Source organism: Saccoglossus kowalevskii, chromosome 1 (genome assembly GCF_978046115.1).
Source record: "Saccoglossus kowalevskii chromosome 1, keSacKowa6.1, whole genome shotgun sequence".
Taxonomy (NCBI): domain Eukaryota; kingdom Metazoa; phylum Hemichordata; class Enteropneusta; family Harrimaniidae; genus Saccoglossus; species Saccoglossus kowalevskii.
The window spans coordinates 23895750-23918526 of record NC_140641.1 but is presented as its reverse complement, the minus strand read 5'-3'; the positions used below and the strand labels follow the sequence as shown (position 1 = coordinate 23918526).

The following is a 22777-nucleotide window of genomic DNA, read 5'->3' as shown; positions in this document are numbered from 1 at the left end:
TAATTCCAGGCACCGCATATATGCATGCATTACATTTGTTACGCCTTATTATGTGTTGCGCCCTCACATGACTCTGACTGTAAACATTGTCGTAAACAGCTGACTTTTACAACGGGTGAAATGATTGGATACCGTTTTATGCAAATATACCATCTAACCAATACAAATTGTCGTTACGAAAGTTTACGGCAACGGCGCTAATTTTGAACAAATCGAAAATACTCTGTCTATTTACGGTATGTATCGTCGCATTTTCATCTCGTTTAAGGACTTATAGTATCCTACACGTGATTTATTTTACACTGGAACTGATCATAATGCGAAAGGTGTCATCGATGACTCCTCACTGGAGTCAAAACACTTTCGTCCATATTTACTAAATCATAAATCAGAGAATGCCAGCCTGAGTGGTCTTCAGTTTGTTGCGATACCGATTGTATTCTTTTCGTTGATTACATACTTCAATACAGTGGAAGGAAGATATTGAAAAATTCTCTCGAGATCGACATCACAACAATAAAGGGGGTACCCGTTTATCAGAGGGAGTGGTGAGAAATTTGGTTCTTTGCACATATTTTATTCTAGCCCTGTGTAGCAGCCGGAACAACAGACATGCACACAGGGCTAATTTTATTCATATTTCCCTTATTCTTTAAGGAAATTCGGTCACATCTATCTTCTGCCACCACCTACCTACCTGTAGTTTATAGTCCCCAGCTGCAGTTTTCTAGTTTGCTTGGTTTCACTGTACTCCGTTTTACTATCATTTGCTAAAAACCATGTTCTTTTTTTTGTCATTTTGTTCACAACTTTCAAAGGTTTCAAAATAGTGTGGTTATTTTAATTAGTTTAATAACCCTAAATAGGAATGAAATGTTCAGTTAGATTGAACATGAGTGATTTGTGTTTAATACAGTAGCATACAATTCTAAAAACTGTCAAGACATTTATACAATAAATGATTAACTTTATAAACTAGCTAGGTCCTTTGTGTTCTATGGCATTGATACTAGTAATTTGAATTCCTTCATGCCAGAATTATTGATATATTCACCAGAAAGCTAGAAAAACATATTTTAGGATATTGTTTTTACTGAAATCAGTGTTTGGTGTTTCTTTTCCAACTAGATGTACAACTAAAACACTGTTTTCCCCCAGTTTTAGTGTCATGTGCACCATTTTACTCCACTAACGTTACCTCACACAATGTCTGTGACAATATTTCTTGTATATACAAAAATGTTCTCATGAATGTATTTATTGCAGTTCAATAAGCAATATGACTGACTATGCTGAAGAAGGAATGGTGTTCGTAAAAGAACTGACAGAACACCTACGGTTAAATCAAGAAGCTGATGCTATCAAGCATCTCGGCCAGCAGTATAGAGAATTGCATCAACTACAATGCAGTCAGCAGCAGCAAATGAAGGATGATATTATGCGTTACACCAAGCTGAACGAGGAACGAGCCAAGTTAATAGCAAATGACAATAGTTTGGAAGAAATACAGAATCAGGAACTGATTGCTAACGGAGAATACCAAAAAATACAAGCACATTCGAAAGACCAGTTGAAAGAGAGTGAATATCCTTTTTAAAGTTGGAGACTTGAGTTTGTGCATGTACTGACTAAATAATTGTTTGTGTAAAAACACAGGTATGACATTTACCCAGTGGCTTTTTACTGTTGTGTGCAAAACACATAATGGAATCTTTAGGGGTTACCATATGTGCGTGTGTGTCTGTGTGTGTTTTTAAAAACCATGATGTTTGAGCCATTTAACATTGGTTCATGTGGGATAAAGATTATGCGTATCTAAAATATCATTCTGTGTCATATACTGTACTTGACTGGCTTAGTGCCCAAGCTTGACTAAGCACTCGCCCCCACTTTTGGGACATTTCTAGTTTGGGGTTTACAATTGGCTAAGCACCCATCCCCCAACAAAATATCCTAAATTTTGATTGTCTATTCATAAAACCTGGTCTTTAATTAATCATTGTTTGACTTTTCCGAATACCGGTAATTGTATTTATATAATACAGCATGGATATTGACCGCCTTAAATATGTTATGCGTAGACCACAATAACCGTGCATGAATGCTTTGACAACAACCTATTAACAAATGTGAAAGGCGGTAAATACTTCATTCCATATTTGGTTTACCTTTTACAGCGAGCGCAAGATATGTACATACACCTAACTCCGCACCCGGTAGGTAATTAATAGGACTTTGCAACATCCCCAGACACTTTCCTAGATGCTCCAATGACCATTGTAGATGCAATAAAGTTACATACACGCCTACGTGACAGTTAATCAAAACAACGGACCAGGCCTGAGGGTTTCAGATGGGTTCAACTATTACAACGTGTAAGCGTCCTGTCAAACATTCATCAAACAATCATGTTTTACTCATTTTTGATATTGAACACTTTATTATTTCATGCATACATATGCTGGTTCATTTAATAAATTCTATTTTGAACATTTCGCAAAAATAATAAACCTAGTTGATACAAATATTTAAAAACGCCCCTAACATATAATGAAATTATCCCAATTATCCACGTGAGAACAGTTTAGTTTTGAATGCAGTTTCTGATTTTGAATTACCTGGGGTATTGCTATTATGTCAAGGCGTTTAGATGAAGACACTGAGATAAAGATTATTCGCCTCTTGCGAATGATCGTCGACGGAGGAAGTTGCACTAACGAGGGCAATTGTTCACGGGATTGTGCGGCATTTCTGACGCATCGGTTGGATACGTCCCAAGAGGAATAGTGGCCTTCGTCGACTGAATGTTACACAAGAAAAAATATATAAATCCATTGACAACATCTTAACAAGGAAAAGATCAAAAGAATTTAGATTTATCATTTCTTATTATTATTTATTCCCAGTTTAATAATGTTCGTATTATATTACACAGCAATAATATTTGTATCTACAAAGCAATGGAATAGTCCAACTACCTCCTCGTTCCTCATGGCCAAACATCAAAGGCATTCCATTCCGCATTGATTAACTGTCATGTAGGCGTGTATGTAACTTTATTGCATCTACAACGGTCATTGGAGTATCTTAGAAGTGCCTGGGGATGTTGCAAAGTCCTTTGGTAATTACCTACCGGGTGTGGGAGCTAGGTGTATGTAAATATCTTGAGTCTGCTGTAAAAATGTTTTAAAAAAAAATTGTGCCATTTTCAGTTCCAACAGCCTGTATTTCGACATTGACAATTCACTTTCACATTGTGTTACTAAGAATGCCTTCGGGAATTCCCAGAGAAATTTGTTTATAACAGACTTGAACTATCAGGTCAAAGGACGTTATTGCAGGTCAAATCGTGCAAGAAAACATGGTAGAAAATGCTTTTCATCAAGAGTTTGTGTACGATCGAACACATTCATCAATAGAGATAATGAAGAAGATTTTGACTTTTACTGCTCCAACAGACTCTAATAATTTTAACCGTGTAAAAACGTGCAATATTATCAGAAGAATGTGTGCAGCGAGCGCTACTGTGAGAGCACTTACACTGATTGCAAGTTTGTTGGGATTTTGCGGTTACAGGACTTTCGTGTTCACCCCTCTTTTACGCAATTTATATAATTATTTTTCAAGAATTTTCATTGGAATCACAACAGACTGCAAGCAAGTCTATGTATGGGCTACCTTACTTGATTGACAGTTTTGTCAATAGTCAAGATATGGTAAATACATCAGGGAATTCAAGACAGCTGACTGACTGGCTAAATTTATTATTTGTCTATTTCACAATTGTGCCATTTATACACGACTTGATGTAACTACCGTATTTCACTTCAGTTTTTCAATTTAAAATGACTTGTTTGAACTATTAAACTCATAGTTGCTGTCGACATAGGAAGTAAAGTAAGCAAATAACACCGAATAAACGGCAAGGTAAAGACTATGTCTAAATATAGTAAATACGTACTGCGTGCGTGACTCGAACCGGCGCTCGCGTACGGCACCTAATCGCCTAGCTTCACGCCACTACACGTCTTCCCCTCGGCCACCGGGCATCCCCAAAAAAGGATGCTTAATAACCGAGCTTATTACGTGCAGAGAACGTGAAACCCGTCCACGCGATACGCGCCACACAGCATGGCCAGAATGCGGCAAAGGCCTTCAGATCTGGCTGTAGTAGGATGGTGAAAGTAATGGCACAGCATTTTAACAGTGAATAAGTACTGAGAAATAATTTTTAAACTCATAGTTGCTGTCGACATAGGAAGTAAAGTAAGCAAATAACACCGAATAAACGGCAAGGTAAAGACTATGTCTAAATATAGTAAATACGTACTGCGTGCGTGACTCGAACCGGCGCTCGCGTACGGCACCTAATCGCCTAGCTTCACGCCACTACACGTCTTCCCCTCGGCCACCGGGCATCCCCAAAAAAGGATGCTTAATAACCGAGCTTATTACGTGCAGAGAACGTGAAACCCGTCCACGCGATACGCGCCACACAGCATGGCCAGAATGCGGCAAAGGCCTTCAGATCTGGCTGTAGTAGGATGGTGAAAGTAATGGCACAGCATTTTAACAGTGAATAAGTACTGAGAAATAATTTTTAAACTCATAGTTGCTGTCGACATAGGAAGTAAAGTAAGCAAATAACACCGAATAAACGGCAAGGTAAAGACTATGTCTAAATATAGTAAATACGTACTGCGTGCGTGACTCGAACCGGCGCTCGCGTACGGCACCTAATCGCCTAGCTTCACGCCACTACACGTCTTCCCCTCGGCCACCGGGCATCCCCAAAAAAGGATGCTTAATAACCGAGCTTATTACGTGCAGAGAACGTGAAACCCGTCCACGCGATACGCGCCACACAGCATGGCCAGAATGCGGCAAAGGCCTTCAGATCTGGCTGTAGTAGGATGGTGAAAGTAATGGCACAGCATTTTAACAGTGAATAAGTACTGAGAAATAATTTTTAAACTCATAGTTGCTGTCGACATAGGAAGTAAAGTAAGCAAATAACACCGAATAAACGGCAAGGTAAAGACTATGTCTAAATATAGTAAATACGTACTGCGTGCGTGACTCGAACCGGCGCTCGCGTACGGCACCTAATCGCCTAGCTTCACGCCACTACACGTCTTCCCCTCGGCCACCGGGCATCCCCAAAAAAGGATGCTTAATAACCGAGCTTATTACGTGCAGAGAACGTGAAACCCGTCCACGCGATACGCGCCACACAGCATGGCCAGAATGCGGCAAAGGCCTTCAGATCTGGCTGTAGTAGGATGGTGAAAGTAATGGCACAGCATTTTAACAGTGAATAAGTACTGAGAAATAATTTTTAAACTCATAGTTGCTGTCGACATAGGAAGTAAAGTAAGCAAATAACACCGAATAAACGGCAAGGTAAAGACTATGTCTAAATATAGTAAATACGTACTGCGTGCGTGACTCGAACCGGCGCTCGCGTACGGCACCTAATCGCCTAGCTTCACGCCACTACACGTCTTCCCCTCGGCCACCGGGCATCCCCAAAAAAGGATGCTTAATAACCGAGCTTATTACGTGCAGAGAACGTGAAACCCGTCCACGCGATACGCGCCACACAGCATGGCCAGAATGCGGCAAAGGCCTTCAGATCTGGCTGTAGTAGGATGGTGAAAGTAATGGCACAGCATTTTAACAGTGAATAAGTACTGAGAAATAATTTTTAAACTCATAGTTGCTGTCGACATAGGAAGTAAAGTAAGCAAATAACACCGAATAAACGGCAAGGTAAAGACTATGTCTAAATATAGTAAATACGTACTGCGTGCGTGACTCGAACCGGCGCTCGCGTACGGCACCTAATCGCCTAGCTTCACGCCACTACACGTCTTCCCCTCGGCCACCGGGCATCCCCAAAAAAGGATGCTTAATAACCGAGCTTATTACGTGCAGAGAACGTGAAACCCGTCCACGCGATACGCGCCACACAGCATGGCCAGAATGCGGCAAAGGCCTTCAGATCTGGCTGTAGTAGGATGGTGAAAGTAATGGCACAGCATTTTAACAGTGAATAAGTACTGAGAAATAATTTTTAAACTCATAGTTGCTGTCGACATAGGAAGTAAAGTAAGCAAATAACACCGAATAAACGGCAAGGTAAAGACTATGTCTAAATATAGTAAATACGTACTGCGTGCGTGACTCGAACCGGCGCTCGCGTACGGCACCTAATCGCCTAGCTTCACGCCACTACACGTCTTCCCCTCGGCCACCGGGCATCCCCAAAAAAGGATGCTTAATAACCGAGCTTATTACGTGCAGAGAACGTGAAACCCGTCCACGCGATACGCGCCACACAGCATGGCCAGAATGCGGCAAAGGCCTTCAGATCTGGCTGTAGTAGGATGGTGAAAGTAATGGCACAGCATTTTAACAGTGAATAAGTACTGAGAAATAATTTTTAAACTCATAGTTGCTGTCGACATAGGAAGTAAAGTAAGCAAATAACACCGAATAAACGGCAAGGTAAAGACTATGTCTAAATATAGTAAATACGTACTGCGTGCGTGACTCGAACCGGCGCTCGCGTACGGCACCTAATCGCCTAGCTTCACGCCACTACACGTCTTCCCCTCGGCCACCGGGCATCCCCAAAAAAGGATGCTTAATAACCGAGCTTATTACGTGCAGAGAACGTGAAACCCGTCCACGCGATACGCGCCACACAGCATGGCCAGAATGCGGCAAAGGCCTTCAGATCTGGCTGTAGTAGGATGGTGAAAGTAATGGCACAGCATTTTAACAGTGAATAAGTACTGAGAAATAATTTTTAAACTCATAGTTGCTGTCGACATAGGAAGTAAAGTAAGCAAATAACACCGAATAAACGGCAAGGTAAAGACTATGTCTAAATATAGTAAATACGTACTGCGTGCGTGACTCGAACCGGCGCTCGCGTACGGCACCTAATCGCCTAGCTTCACGCCACTACACGTCTTCCCCTCGGCCACCGGGCATCCCCAAAAAAGGATGCTTAATAACCGAGCTTATTACGTGCAGAGAACGTGAAACCCGTCCACGCGATACGCGCCACACAGCATGGCCAGAATGCGGCAAAGGCCTTCAGATCTGGCTGTAGTAGGATGGTGAAAGTAATGGCACAGCATTTTAACAGTGAATAAGTACTGAGAAATAATTTTTAAACTCATAGTTGCTGTCGACATAGGAAGTAAAGTAAGCAAATAACACCGAATAAACGGCAAGGTAAAGACTATGTCTAAATATAGTAAATACGTACTGCGTGCGTGACTCGAACCGGCGCTCGCGTACGGCACCTAATCGCCTAGCTTCACGCCACTACACGTCTTCCCCTCGGCCACCGGGCATCCCCAAAAAAGGATGCTTAATAACCGAGCTTATTACGTGCAGAGAACGTGAAACCCGTCCACGCGATACGCGCCACACAGCATGGCCAGAATGCGGCAAAGGCCTTCAGATCTGGCTGTAGTAGGATGGTGAAAGTAATGGCACAGCATTTTAACAGTGAATAAGTACTGAGAAATAATTTTTAAACTCATAGTTGCTGTCGACATAGGAAGTAAAGTAAGCAAATAACACCGAATAAACGGCAAGGTAAAGACTATGTCTAAATATAGTAAATACGTACTGCGTGCGTGACTCGAACCGGCGCTCGCGTACGGCACCTAATCGCCTAGCTTCACGCCACTACACGTCTTCCCCTCGGCCACCGGGCATCCCCAAAAAAGGATGCTTAATAACCGAGCTTATTACGTGCAGAGAACGTGAAACCCGTCCACGCGATACGCGCCACACAGCATGGCCAGAATGCGGCAAAGGCCTTCAGATCTGGCTGTAGTAGGATGGTGAAAGTAATGGCACAGCATTTTAACAGTGAATAAGTACTGAGAAATAATTTTTAAACTCATAGTTGCTGTCGACATAGGAAGTAAAGTAAGCAAATAACACCGAATAAACGGCAAGGTAAAGACTATGTCTAAATATAGTAAATACGTACTGCGTGCGTGACTCGAACCGGCGCTCGCGTACGGCACCTAATCGCCTAGCTTCACGTTCTCTGCACGTAATAAGCTCGGTTATTAAGCATCCTTTTTTGGGGATGCCCGGTGGCCGAGGGGAAGACGTGTAGTGGCGTGAAGCTAGGCGATTAGGTGCCGTACGCGAGCGCCGGTTCGAGTCACGCACGCAGTACGTATTTACTATATTTAGACATAGTCTTTACCTTGCCGTTTATTCGGTGTTATTTGCTTACTTTACTTCCTATGTCGACAGCAACTATGAGTTTAAAAATTATTTCTCAGTACTTATTCACTGTTAAAATGCTGTGCCATTACTTTCACCATCCTACTACAGCCAGATCTGAAGGCCTTTGCCGCATTCTGGCCATGCTGTGTGGCGCGTATCGCGTGGACGGGTTTCACGTTCTCTGCACGTAATAAGCTCGGTTATTAAGCATCCTTTTTTGGGGATGCCCGGTGGCCGAGGGGAAGACGTGTAGTGGCGTGAAGCTAGGCGATTAGGTGCCGTACGCGAGCGCCGGTTCGAGTCACGCACGCAGTACGTATTTACTATATTTAGACATAGTCTTTACCTTGCCGTTTATTCGGTGTTATTTGCTTACTTTACTTCCTATGTCGACAGCAACTATGAGTTTAAAAATTATTTCTCAGTACTTATTCACTGTTAAAATGCTGTGCCATTACTTTCACCATCCTACTACAGCCAGATCTGAAGGCCTTTGCCGCATTCTGGCCATGCTGTGTGGCGCGTATCGCGTGGACGGGTTTCACGTTCTCTGCACGTAATAAGCTCGGTTATTAAGCATCCTTTTTTGGGGATGCCCGGTGGCCGAGGGGAAGACGTGTAGTGGCGTGAAGCTAGGCGATTAGGTGCCGTACGCGAGCGCCGGTTCGAGTCACGCACGCAGTACGTATTTACTATATTTAGACATAGTCTTTACCTTGCCGTTTATTCGGTGTTATTTGCTTACCTGTTTGAACTATGATGCCAAAAAATGGAAGCATTTCTACTAGAAAAATATCAGTTGAATGAATGAATGAATGAATAAACAAATACAAATGTAGGAGTTTGAACCTTAACAGCAGTATGTAAATCTCTCGACAAACGCATTGAAGAAGAGAAGAAAAAAAAAGAGAAGAATGAGAAATTAAGTGAGGATTTAGCTGAACAGACTAAAGATTCTTTAGTCAAAACTAGGTACGTATACTCTATCAGACTGAATTATTGAGACAGTGCTGGTTTTATCTATCTTTGCCTGTTAACTAAACAAATGACATCTTTATATGACATGTGTTTTATGCATCTTGAATTTTCAAGGTGAATGTTCTGGTGAAGCACTCCACTATCACCTTGAAGTATTTCATTAGGAATATGTGTATGTGACAATGCCCTCACAGTTTGGAATCAGTTTACCAACAGCAAATCATATTGCTTCTTTCATCAACGTGCTTGGCCAAGCTATCAACATTGTCGGGGCGGAGCTAAGTCACAAGACGCTATTAAAGACGCGCACCACTCTACCATGTATTTCTATGGGCTCTGCGCGAGCTGCTGTGGAATGCTGGTCGAAAAGCCGTTGAAAATAGCTAAAATCGAAAAAAACAGCACAAACTTAACTTTAAAGAAATCCTAAACAACCAAATTTAAATGTGTTGCATATGCAGGGTAATCTTGTTACACGGTTCAGGGGGTGTCAACAACCATCTCAAAGTACCGTTTTCTGAGAGTTTTTGGCCTTTGTTTTCATCATGATGGTTGCCAGGTGGTGAAAATGCTCGCACAGTGGAACCTGTGTTGGCTTGGATGTCGAGGCAATACAATATTCGGACAAAAGCCGTTCAGGGTACTTAGTTCCGAGTCTGATGTGTTCGTTTTTAGTCACACTGGAAATGGTAAATCATTATGTTATTATGCTTTACCAGCCTTGCGACCATCAAGCGTGGTAATAGTGTTGTCGCCACTGTTGAGTATTATAGAAGAGTAGGTGTTAAACCTCAAAGCTCATGGTGTCACTGCAACATATATTGACAGAAATGAAGCCAAAGATGAAGACATCACAAATGCAAAGCCCCAAGCGCTTTTTGGTAGTCATAACAAAGCTTTCTATTGGTCGGTAAACTTTCTATCGCGCAACCACGTGACATACACGGTTATGAATAGAATTACCGCACGGTGTTGTGGAGGGAGGAATGTTCGAACGGAGCAACACCGTGCAGGCGGACGATGTGTTTTGTGATGTCAAACTATTATTGAGTTGACATGTGCTCTTCATGAAAGGATGCATTATTATACATTTTGCACATTCCTTGAAATATTTCGCAAATGACAATTTTAGTTAACTATGTGCCATATTAGGAAGAATATCATGTCTCTTTTGGGAAAACAAAATTGTTAAATTAGTTGCCTTGTTGATTTCCTTGACACTTTTACAATGAAGAAACAGAAATTGTCACAAAATATACGCACATTTTTTCATTGTTGATCTTTTAAGCAATCCAGCCATCTGAAATTATTTACGCAGATATTCCACAATACTATGTTTTTGCTGGACATGTTAATTTTGTGTTTGCCGGTATTTAGGTTGCCTTTGAAGGATTATGAAAAATCTCTTTTACATTCATACCATAATAAATAACGTCTTGTACATTGTAAGATATCTGTAGAAGATAAAATATGAAGATATGTATTCAAAACTGAGTCCAATGGTCTCACAAACTTTATCAATAAAAACAAAGTCAATACAAAGTTACTTACAAGAGTATTACCGGTAGTCACACCAAAGAGAAGCTTGTTTATTGACAGGTTTTCTTTACATATCACATTCTGCCTCGTATATATCCTACAAAATTGACTTCTTTCTAGTCGCTGTTGCTCTCAGTATTGTAGCAGCAAGGAAACTGGACACTTGTTTCTATCTATCTATCTCTAAAAAACACGTTATTGCGTTTTCGTTTCAAATGCACATTGTATCGTTATTGTGATGACATTGATGAAATAGCGCCCTCAATGGTGGAAGTTACACTTGCAGTGTCACGGCAGGTAATGGAGTAAGATGTCTATTTGTGTCTCCACAGATTAAAGGTGGACTTGTACCAGAATATGTTAAATATCCAGTGGGACTACGATTGCGATTCAAATACAGTTAACGGATGTATCCTTTTTTGGTCATACCTCTTTTCCATGTGCATATTTGGTTGTATTACATGTAATACATTGTTGTAGTCAAAGAAAAGCTGCTCTATCTCCTGCACTAAGGCAGTGTGCATGGTGAAGTGTAAGGCCAAAAAACACAACTTATGTTGCCCTCAAGTTGGATAATTGAAAAATTGAGTCGGACAGTCGGAATTTTTTTAATTTTTTTTTTTAAACTCGTGAAAACTAAGGGTATCGTAAATAGCCGAGGTATATGGGAAAAAAAAAACGCAACCCGATATTTCATATTTTTCGGTCTGTCGCTGAGGGCAACAAAACATATTTTTTTTTGGCCTAACATACATGCACTCTTGCTCGAACCAGAGCACGTTCATACCTTTACTGTGGCCAAACGCAGAGTGTGCCGATTACAATGCAACATACAAAGCAGATTGCTCACTGTAGCGCATACCTCAACTAACTGATAAGCTGATGTGGTTTCTTACAAAATTTCAATGTAGGATAAAAAACAACATCTGGATTGCTTTATTTTGGTGTGAGGGCGTTTAACACTAAATAAGTTCTTGTCCTACAAAAAGTATTTTATTTTAATCAAATGAAACATTTGTTAATCATATAAGGCAAATTTGACAATCTGTAAAAAACACAAAGGAGCATATGAACAGTATTGAACTTTATGAAAAAAAAAAATATTGTTTTTGACTCCCAAAAAATTAGGTTTTGCTTCTCATTGCATGCATCAGTACTGGTGAAGTGCGCCACATCTGGTAGAATTGAGAAATGTGTCTTTTTTGTTTCAAAGGATGTTTTGTGGATTCAAATCAACCTTTAATGCATGTATTCAAAAGCATTATTCTATAAATGTTAATTTAAACATATATCTTGTTGTGGTATTAAATATTCGTAATACAAAAAAACAAACATCAAGGCATCTTTTTACAATTTTGCCTCGGACAAGACGTAAACCTTGGCTGGATTGAGTACATTGAGGTTTCACCATTGTGGAGGCCATAATAAATACACTGCTGTTCAGTGATGCCTCGCTAAGTCATGCCTCAGTAAGCCAGTAAGTATTTGAATGGTTCCAAAAAAATCCTATTGTCTTTTTTTCAATTGATAGTTTTGAAAAAAAAAAGCTGATGATTTGTTGCATCATGTGTTTAATTAGCTGTAAAAAAAGTCTGGGTGAGACAATGCATGTGTTTTTCAAATCATGTCGATGACACACAATAGACCATTTTATGTCCTTGAGAGCTTGTCTGTGAATTCAAATTTAAAGAAGGGCAATAACAAGTCACAGCTTCATAGTGGCATCAAAACATAGCATGGATTTCACAAACACATGTTTTTTTTATGCTTAATAATGTGCTATATACATTTGATGATGGTCAATTTTGATGAAGTAAGGGTATCTCAATACCATGTTTCTCTCTGAAAAGATTGGTATTTCAACATTTTATTAAAAAAAAAAAAGAGACATTCAATCAACACATTTTGTGCATTGCAATAAACAGACAATCGTCTATTGGTTTAATGTTGACGCTCGTCATCTACAAAATCGCTTGCATGGCAATTTTCCTTCACATAATTTTTTCAGTTGTTAGCACCAAGCATGATGTACGACCGTTCTCTTTGAACAAACAGCAGAATTCACAATTTTTTATCACCAATTACCTGTGGGATCTGGTAGAAGCTGCTCATCAAGAACCAACTTTACCTTAGGAGTGGACTCTTTAAGTTTTATGTATTTTAAGAAATTTGTCTTATTTTTGTTCAGAGCATGCTGCTTTAGTGTCTTGATACATTTAATGTTGTATTTTATTTAGTGAGCTAGGGAGTTTTTAAAGAAAATGCATCTTCTAAGTGAGGTGGTATCATGAAAGAATGTCTCGCACATTTCCTTTAAATTATACATCACTGCCAATTTTTGTTCTGTAGAGATAGAGATGTACAATATTGTAATTGTTTAATCAAACTCTAATAAAATTTATGAATATCCAAACCAGTATTTAGTAATAGCATCTTTTATAATTATCTTGGTAATTTGTTCTTGTGTTACCTAACAAAAATCTGAGATACAAGACTCTTTAGTACCCAGCTGAACACAGTCCAGAGGCTAATGCATTCTATTTCTTCTGTTAGATTCTCTGAGGTTCATAGACTATTTTTCCAAACTTGGTCAACCGGCAGCCTTATTGTACGATTTGTTTAAAATTGGTGGCCATTTCGAACTCAAAAACAAGTCAACTCTGCAAATATTGACAGTGATTATCTTCTAACACAACTTTTTAAGAGTTTTGTGGTCAAAATATTGATGTAATCAATTTGTTATAGAAAAGTGACTATTTTAACGAAATTAAAATGTTCTGATTACTTCTCTCAGTTCCTGCACAATATTATAGGAAATGGCAAACTGACCATAGAGGGCGCAATCAAGATTTTGTTATTGTGCGTTATCCACCTGTATAGAATATATATATATATATATATGCACATAAATTTGTTTTTGTGATCCAATTCAAGTTGTCCAAATGGCAGCCATTTTAGTGCTAAAAATAAACATTTGGGCATTTCTGAAACCAGATCTGTCATGTGTGGGTAATTTGCATTAAAACTTAGTACAAACATTGGACCTTGTTGCAGATTGGATTCAAAATGGCTATTTTAAAATGGGATTTGGAACAATTTCTCGACATGCCTTGACTGATTACATTCAAACTTCACATATACAAAATGCAATCCTGTTATCTAATACAAGATGACCAAATGGCCATTTCTGCCAGTGTCAATCCTGAACTAGATTTTGGTCATGCACATTAAACATGATGCATGTCGCTTTATTTTGCCAATCTGGTTCAAAAAGTTTGACTGGTGGCCATTTTGTTTGATTGAATGCTGTTCCAGAGCCATATCTCTGACATGTCTTGGCTAATCACATGAAAACTTCACAAATATATCTTGGAATACTTGTGCACAAGCATTAATTTTGTCATTCTATTGAAGATGGCCAAATAGCGGCCATTTTGGTGCTAACGATTCAACATTAAAGAACCAGAGGTGAATTTTATTAAAACTTAGTACAATGTATGTACACAGACTTTCACATCATTTTGCGTTAAAGATTCAATTCAAAATGGATAGCTGGCAGCCATTTTCTTAATGTTGCAGAGGCATATCTTTTACATGTCTAGACTAATCCTGTTCGAATCACCACCAGTTGATCAAATTTCATGGAAGCCAAAAACAAATTATATTGACTGTTCCAGCACAATCATACCCAACTTCAATAAATCTCACAGAAGTGTATTTAGTGAGAAATATTACCATTCATCACTGTGCAATGTTCCAGCACTAGTGCAAGAACAAAATAAACGACAGACAAGTATGTATTCTTTAAAAAAAAAAACATTATAAAATTTTATTAGGGTCAAGAGATTTTGAAGTATCCTGTAATCAGCTTGGGGGAAGACTACGGGAAATTCCACTCAATGTCCCCATGTGAAATCAATATAAACTGAAAACAAATGCCACCATTGTTAATTTGAAACGGTTGTCAGGTAACAAGAAAACCACTGCAAAGAGTCATTTAACTTGAAAAGATTAGAGGTACATGCATAAAGATGCCAATAGTAAGGTGTCACTGCTTAGTAACTAGAAAAACAAGTACTCATCTTTGTTACTATGGTAACACATGCACTGCTTTATTCGCATACCCAAAATAATGTTCACAAAAAAAAAAACCCAAGGACCAACAAAATTTGCATATCAGGCGTGTATAATACTGATTTTTTTCACATGAATATTGCACAGTTACAATTTTTGTTTAAAAAATAAATACATGTTAAATTTTTTTTTTCTCAAAAGAATGAAATATATAAATATTGGCGATTGCATTATCAAAGTCTTAACAGACTGAAAGAAAACTGTTCTGCCCTTAGTTACAAAACAGACAGATTTTAAAATTATAATTTGGCGACAGGGTTGATGATTTTCCAAATTTGATATTATTTGTAAGGATTACCATAGTAACAAAACTAGTCTCAATTTTTCCAGCAATTTTGCACTGAAACCGCTCAATACACTATACATTCTAGAATTTTAAAGTCTCAAGAAATGAAATGCCTGTTATAACACCACTGGAGCTGCAAAAAAACTCCATCAAACCAACCTGAAATTGAGACTCCGAGCAATGGCTCAATTTAATGAAAACAAAAAAAAAGGTTTGTGACTAAACTTTATCTAGAAGTAGTTACACCAAGTGTTGGGTTAATTTGTTGAAAAAAGTAGTGTAAAGAGTATGTAAAGAAGTTGAAATTTTTTAATATTTATACTGTATGTATGTACAAGTTCATGTATGTATTATGTACATGGGGGTTGGAATAATGCAATTCCGACCTTACAATTCATTTTCAAAAACAATACAGGAAAGGAAGAGAGAGAGAGAGAGAGAGAGAGAGAGAGAGATATAGTAAGGCCAATAAATATTTGTACACGCCTTATATTTGTTTTAACTCTATGAAAAATCCTATCTAAATATTATAGAGATAAGTTTTAGAAGGTATGGTTCTACAAGATCTACATATATATTAGTAATATACATTATACTCTAACTATACATCTAACTGTGAGAAAAAAGCCACCAACTTTGCATAAAACTTTCTCATAGTACCAAAATCAAAATTCATTTTGTAAGAGCTACACTATCTATGCAAATATTCCCTGGTTTCCCCCTATTTTAACTTGTTGTACCCTTAAAATGATGTCTGATATTTAGAGGAGAAAAAAAAAACAGTTTGGCAAAGAACTGTATATGTTGAACTCTCCATAATAGGACAAAGTTAAAAAATAAAAACATTCCATTAGCAATGGTATTAGTTATCTATCAGTAAAGGGAACCAAAGGATTGCACAGACAGCAGCCATCTTGAATGGGCACAGTCAGTTACCCATTATCCTCTGCTCTAATTCCCGTAAAAACACGTAAACTGCTCAGTTGTTTTGCTTTGCTTTGTTACCTCTAGCCAACCTGGTGGGGCACACATGCAACACGTGATTAAAAAATTACCAAAAATTGTCTAGACTTATTTCAAAAATGAAATACAAATTGAGGTAGCCTTATTGATGTCTGTCATTGAAAACAAACAAAGTGCAGTATATACTTTGCATTAACGATTCAGGACACGATTCAGTCTGATTAGTAATCTTCCATGAAAACAAGAAGTAATTAAGTATGGTTGGTGGCTTGGGAGGAAGCAGATACAGAGGAGGAGGAGAACGATAGTTATAACAGCAACTGGACATTTATTGCACCGTATGCAAATTATCATGTAGCGGAGAACAGGCGCAAGCGGTTGTAAATGTAAAATTCTTAGAGGCTATCGTGTGAATGATAATGATGTTCTTTCAAAGTAATTTCCCTGGTTTGTTTCATAAAGTCATTACTGTGTTCTTGTTGTTGTTGATAACCTCTGTCTTTGCTATGCTGTGGTTTCTCCCTTTGTGAATGAAACTGGTGTTTAATCGGAGGATGCCATCATTTCTCACAATCAAATCCTGCTTTTTTTTAAAAGTATAAAAGTAGTTCATATTATCAAGAAAAAATGGGGATAAAAGATGCTTCAAAAGCAGTTATGTCCAATGGTACAAAAACAATCATGAAATCATACTACATGTGCTTCAAAAGTTGTAAACCATACATTTGAAGAAAAGAAATCATCCACGTCTGAAAGAGCAATAATAAATACAACAAAGTCCAACTAATAAATAAATAAATAAATAACACGGGATGTATACTGTAAAATGTTTACCAGTTACTGTGCATGGTTGTCATGAGTAATAAATAAAAATTCAGCCTAAGATGCCATGGAACGGGTATAGTGGACACGACACTGTAGTAATAAAAATATATATATATATATATCATATGCCATAACACGTCAGCCGACAAGACATTGTGATTCTAACGACAATAACAATCTTGATTGCAAAGCCATGCAATGATTTTCAAGAAAAAAAGGATAACTTATTGCTGCTTCTCTCCTGTGAGAGAAAAAAAATAAAACTCCTGTCACACCCTGAAGTCAGTGTTACCCCACCCACCCCAGCCCTCCCACACAAACCCACCCACCCCTAACAAGCCATCAATTACAACAAATTGTTTTATACACAAACAGAGTTGTAAAATGTTTTAAAAATCAGCTTAGACCCAGGATTGCAGTTGCTTCTTCAATGTTTTTTATACATAACTCTTGGGCAAGTTTGGAAAAGTCACTCTTCTTGTTTCAGCACAGATGTGGATCTATAACATAAAGAAGAAAATACTGTATTTGCCGTGTAATCACATGGTTCAACACACCTTACGTTACCTTTCCTTTCAATACACTACCTTTTATTGTGCTCACATGCTGAGCACTTCTGTAATGTAAATGGGTGAATTTAAGAGAGCTACACTGTATATTACTTGTGCAAGAAAAGACTACTTCAACACATCTATATCCTATATACAATGGAGTTTCAACTATATGCCAAGCACTGCTGTCAAACTGCTGCATTTTTCCACAATATCAACAGAATACGAAAGCTGCCTTACAACATACATACATACAGTTTCTCACTCAACCGTCACTGGTAAATGCACACACAGCCTTTAATCTATACAAATCCACCTCATGCAAATAATAATAGGGTTCATAGCACTTTCATAAGAATATTTGGGCTTCATTGCTAGGCAATCCAAGCCTTAATAGTTGACTTTCACGGATCACCAACTGGCTCTATCACCTATATTTATATATATGCATGTACTTTGATCAAAAGAGGCACCTACAACCTTTCTGACATTCTGAGTATTACTCTGAGAAGAAATCAAATTATAATTTAAGCTCTTAATGAAAATATGTTTTGTAAGCATCAACTAGCAGTCACAATAGTACCCCCCCCCCCACACACACACTCTCCCATTGTCAAGAACTGTGAAAGAAACGCATTATTCACAATTTGAAATATTCCTGTCAACTTGAATCGCAGAGCATATGAAATCAATAGAGCTTTGAATATAAATTACTTTAATATAATGGGGGCGTTCTTAGACTGGCCATTTCATACATTCTTAGCTTATCAACTGCCACGTCAATTTAGATGAACTTGACAATACGGTACATTAAACTAGTGTGGCAGTTGAAACGGATTAAATATTAGGAAATAATAAAGTGAAAAAAAAAATATGCTCTTTCATACATTCAGATGATTTAATGGCATTGTTAGTATGCTTGGCTGGCTGAGACTAGTATAGTACAATACAGAATAAAAATAACACATTATACATTCTATTGGTCAATTGATTGCTATGCAAGTTTCTCGCGAGACTCTTCTATGAGCTTCAGACAAGTTTCATCATATATACATCAGCCAAGTATAGAATTTCAGTGAACTGCTTATGATATTAATTTATCAAATTACTGATGCATCACTTAATTGCAGAAAGTGCAGGAGCTTCTCTGTAATCGTTTCTAGTAAGGTTTACATAGGTGGATTTATTTAGAACAGTGGCCAAGCTGTTGAAATTTTTCTATGGTCAAAATAAGTAATTTTTAATGATTTAATATTAGCCAATACATCACTGCCAGGGCATCACTGGTTAATAAAGTGCATAATTTTACTGTATGTATTAAATTTAACGTCAGAGCATCACTGGTTAATAAAGTGAATAATTTTACTGTATGTATTAGTCTGATCTAGACTCGGGGCATCACTGGTTAATAAAGTGAATAGTTTTACTGTATGTATTAAATTTAAAGTCAGAGCATAACTGGTAATAAATTTTACTGTATATATTAGTCTGATCTAGACTCAGGGCACAACTGGTTAATAAAGGGAATATTTTACTGTATGTATTAGTCTGATCAAAACTTAGGACATCACTGGTCAATAAAGTGAACATGTTTACTGTATGCAATTATCTGATCTAGTCAGGACATCAATGGTTAATAAAGTGAATAATTTTACTGTATGTATTAAATTTAAAGTCAGAGCATCACTGGTTTATAAATTTTACTGTATGTATAGTCTGATCTAGACTTAGGGCATAACTGGTTAATAAAATGAATATTTTACTGTATGTATTAAATTTAAAGTTAAAGCATAACTGGTTAATAAAGTGAATAACTTATGTATTCATCTTATCTAAACTAGGGGCATAGCAATCACTTATGTATTAGTCTGATCAAAACTTAGGACATCACTGGTCAATAAAGTGAACATGTTTACGGTATGCAATTATCTGATCTAGTTAGGACATCAATGGTTAATAAAGTGAATAGTTTTATTGTATGTATTAGTCTGATCTAGACTCTGGGCATAACAGGTTAATATAGTGAATAATTTTACTGTATGTATTAAATTTAAAGTTAGAGCATAACTGGTTAATAAAGTGAATAACTTATGTATTCATCTTATCTAAACTCGGGGCATCACTGGTTAATGAAGTGATAATATCTGCTTCAAAGTAAGGTAATCAAGTATGCTTCAGTCCACACACACTCTAGAATCATGAAGAAAATGCTGACCATAAATAGAGATACAAAGATCATTCATATGAATTTAAAGTGTTATTTGACCACCCATCCTGTAAATGATATGCAAACCAGTTTCACATAGGCTACAAGTACGCCACTCACCTTTTGGTAACAATGTTGCAGCTTCACTCTTCAAAACTGAACCCTGAAGATGAAAGATGTAGCCACCACTGGATCATATTATGCCATACCAATTTACGGTGGATGAATACCGTTAAGTCCATGTACGCATATCAAATGGAAGGATAAGGTGAATTGAAGAATATTGAATTGTCACCGCTATAAGTAGAAGTGAGAGACGGATGGGATTTCAATCCAACTTGAAATACATTTAAAAGCAGTTGAGTGTTCTAAGAATAGTTGGTGCATAACTGATTTCTTTACATTACACAATGATGTATAACCAATAGCATGGTAATTCACAATGAAAGACAGTTTGGCAGACTTGATGTGTTGACTATGAGGACTCCAAAAGTATGTCATTATCTTCTGAACTGACAGCACAGAACTATAAGTGGATCGTTACTTCGCGTAACTATTTCAATCAGCAATCACTCTGTGAAGATCAGAGTTTTTATCAAAATGTAGTTATAATCTCGGACTTCACTGCTGTACACTGCTTACAGTAACGTGTATGTTTTCTTCAGCACAGTATACACCCACACAGTGTTTAAATTATTGAACTCTCCTTCTTTCATTTCAAAATTGAAGTTACAACTCATACAGATGCTTGCAATTTGCCATCTTAGTACAGTACATGTTTGAAAAGATCCACAGATGGTGTGTTAAAAAAAATGCTTGGCAGGAGATCTGAGTTTAAGTAGTTGCATCTAGAGAGTGCCATACTTGATTTAACTTACTCATGATAAATAGGCATGGTGTCAGACTTATTTTGATTCTGGGTCTAGCTCATAATTACTATCATTATTTGTATTGTTGTATGTCTATTTCAGTCCAGCTGAACAATCAACAAGTTTCAGCGTTGAAATTATGTGATCCTTCTATGTTTTTTTTTGTTCAATTTATAAAAGACATGATTGCAAAGTTGAAAAGTTGAGACAGGTTTATAATAAAAGTTTAGCACATGATAGCAGATGGACGGGCACAATGGATGCATCAAATATGAGGTTACTAGAGAGTGTTTTATCTTTGATTTTGCCTTATATTACAACTATATTTGCTATGATTTCAAAACCTCATGTTGTCAATGTAAACAAGCATGAGTGATAACATCCTTATCCAATGAACACAGAGCATACGTGATGCATCCAAGACAATCCAACACATTTTGCTAGCTTAAAAGTCTCCATCAATACATTAGCCATTTCGGTCGATTGTAAATTTCCCCCGACCACAAATTTATAAATGCCATGTTTTCTTCGCTCAATCATTGCCGGGGATCAGATCCATCATGTTGGTACCATTCCATATTTTGCATGCCATCTTGTCATTTCCTTTGTTTCCATAACCATACTGACAATAGAGTCTACTTCACAGCATATGTGCATTTCAACCATATGGATACTCATTCAGTTCCTTCTCTATTAGCTCTTGTACCATTTTGTGTGCGCATACTTGATGTACTCCTGTTGAAGTAATATGGAACAGTTCGTTACTATGGAGGACATCGTTCAGGTATAGAAAAACAAGTTGATAAATTATTACGACTACCATTACAGTTTTCTGTGTTTTTTTCCTTTTTCTTTTAAAAACAGAAGATTTGAACATGACGGGACAGCTATTTAAACACAAGTAGCTTTGGATAATTTTTAATATCAAAGTTCTAAAAAAACGAAATTGATGTTGCAATGGTGAAGAGAAAATACATTCAAACACAGTTCAAACCAAACACTAACTGACAAAATTATTCTAGAAGGTTTTTTTATACGATTACTTCTATTAAAAGTAACTCGAAAGTGGTTCAGTTCAGACATGTTTCTGGTTTTACACAGGGTTTGATTTCAACAAGATTTGATTTTAGACAAGTTCCACAGTAGTAGATCTACATGTATTACAGGCCATTCACTTGCATAGAAAACAGCTCACCCAACCCCAGCAATCTACCAGCCAAGTACAGCTCGTAAGTCCAAACTTTGTGGCCTTTACTGTGGCACTGAACACACATACTGGTTGATTAAACCTGTGCTGCCATGCAATATATATATATAAACAAAAAAGAATGAAATACAGAAAATATTTAAGAAGATAATATAGATTATATATAAAGAGACAATGAACCAATACAAGTTTGATGCAGAATAGATGAATGGAGCAAAATGATCATTTAGGAAAAGGAAATCATCACTTGACATATCTTGCGTATGTCAATGTTTACCAGTTTGTTTCTGAAAACAGTGAACATTTTTGATAGTGAGGTAAAATAATTCAATAATTGACAATCTAAGCCACTTTAGCAAGGGTATACGGGTTCTCAAAGCTGTTGAGAATGAGACTGGTTGACAATCTACGAAGGAGTATTTTAACAATCCATATTTTTTGATATTATTTTTTTTGCGCCAGTGAGGCTTGTGTATAGAGTGGTACAATAATTTATTCAAATGCGCAATGATTTTTGAAATGAGATTATTTTACAGTGAGAATCTTGTTTATGATGAATCAATGAATCATGTCTTGATGAGCAGATCTCAAACTGCATATCATGAAGACTACATTTATCCATACTGCATTTTTGACAAATCAGTCTTGATGACACTTCAGTTGTACTGTATGGCATGTATTGTACGACAAAATAACTTTAAGACATTGGGTGACACTTGACATGGTGTCAGTATTGGGGTCAAAGTTCACAAAGAACATGGAGAGGACTGAGATAAAGAAGTAATGATGCACATCCTGACGCTGGAAATCATCACCCCAGTAAGAGACAGAAAATCAAAATAAAAACCATTATATAGTGGTGTTATATTAGTATCAAAGAGAAGTGATATATGAGGAATTAAATTAACAAAAATATGCTCTGAGTGTTGATCATCATTAATGTTGTGCACA

General features: G+C 37.5%; 2 protein-coding genes and 1 long non-coding RNA gene across 3 annotated transcripts in view; 2 read left to right on the top strand and 1 right to left on the bottom strand.

Annotated features, from left to right (window-relative positions):
- The first annotated feature begins 373 nt into the window (after window positions 1-373).
- LOC146750467 (uncharacterized) lies at window positions 374-1597 on the top strand. The gene is made up of 2 exons (XM_085496985.1): window positions 374-548; window positions 1267-1597. Exon 2 carries the CDS (start codon window positions 1280-1282, stop codon window positions 1595-1597), a length of 318 nt encoding a protein of 105 aa, XP_085353111.1. The 5' UTR covers window positions 374-548; window positions 1267-1279.
- A 1764-nt stretch (window positions 1598-3361) lies between these two features.
- LOC100376975 (kinetochore protein spc24-like) lies at window positions 3362-13198 on the top strand. The gene is made up of 4 exons (XM_085496979.1): window positions 3362-3551; window positions 9129-9240; window positions 11118-11194; window positions 12794-13198. The coding sequence occupies exons 1-4, from the start codon at window positions 3362-3364 to the stop codon at window positions 12916-12918; spliced, it is 504 nt and encodes a 167-aa protein (XP_085353105.1). The 3' UTR covers window positions 12919-13198.
- Window positions 13199-17331: 4133 nt separating this feature from the next.
- The window catches only part of LOC102802825 (uncharacterized), a 56127-nt gene continuing 50681 nt past the window's right edge, over window positions 17332-22777 (bottom strand). Inside the window, exons 4-5 of the long non-coding RNA XR_438367.3 lie at window positions 19871-21354; window positions 17332-17493 (exon numbers count right to left, since the gene is read on the bottom strand). This is a non-coding gene — a long non-coding RNA (uncharacterized LOC102802825). The remainder of the gene's footprint in view (window positions 17494-19870; window positions 21355-22777) is intronic.

Excerpts from the sequence above, each read along its gene's own strand:
- LOC146750467 (XM_085496985.1), top strand. The coding sequence starts at position 1,280 with ATGACTGACTATGCTGAAGAAGGAATGGTGTTCGTAAAAGAACTGACA.
- LOC100376975 (XM_085496979.1), top strand. The coding sequence starts at position 3,362 with ATGGTAGAAAATGCTTTTCATCAAGAGTTTGTGTACGATCGAACACAT. Across the intron at positions 3,552-9,128 it reads AGCACTTACACTGATTGCAA|TATGTAAATCTCTCGACAAA; the intron begins GTTTGTTGGGAT and ends CCTTAACAGCAG. Across the intron at positions 9,241-11,117 it reads GATTCTTTAGTCAAAACTAG|ATTAAAGGTGGACTTGTACC; the intron begins GTACGTATACTC and ends GTGTCTCCACAG.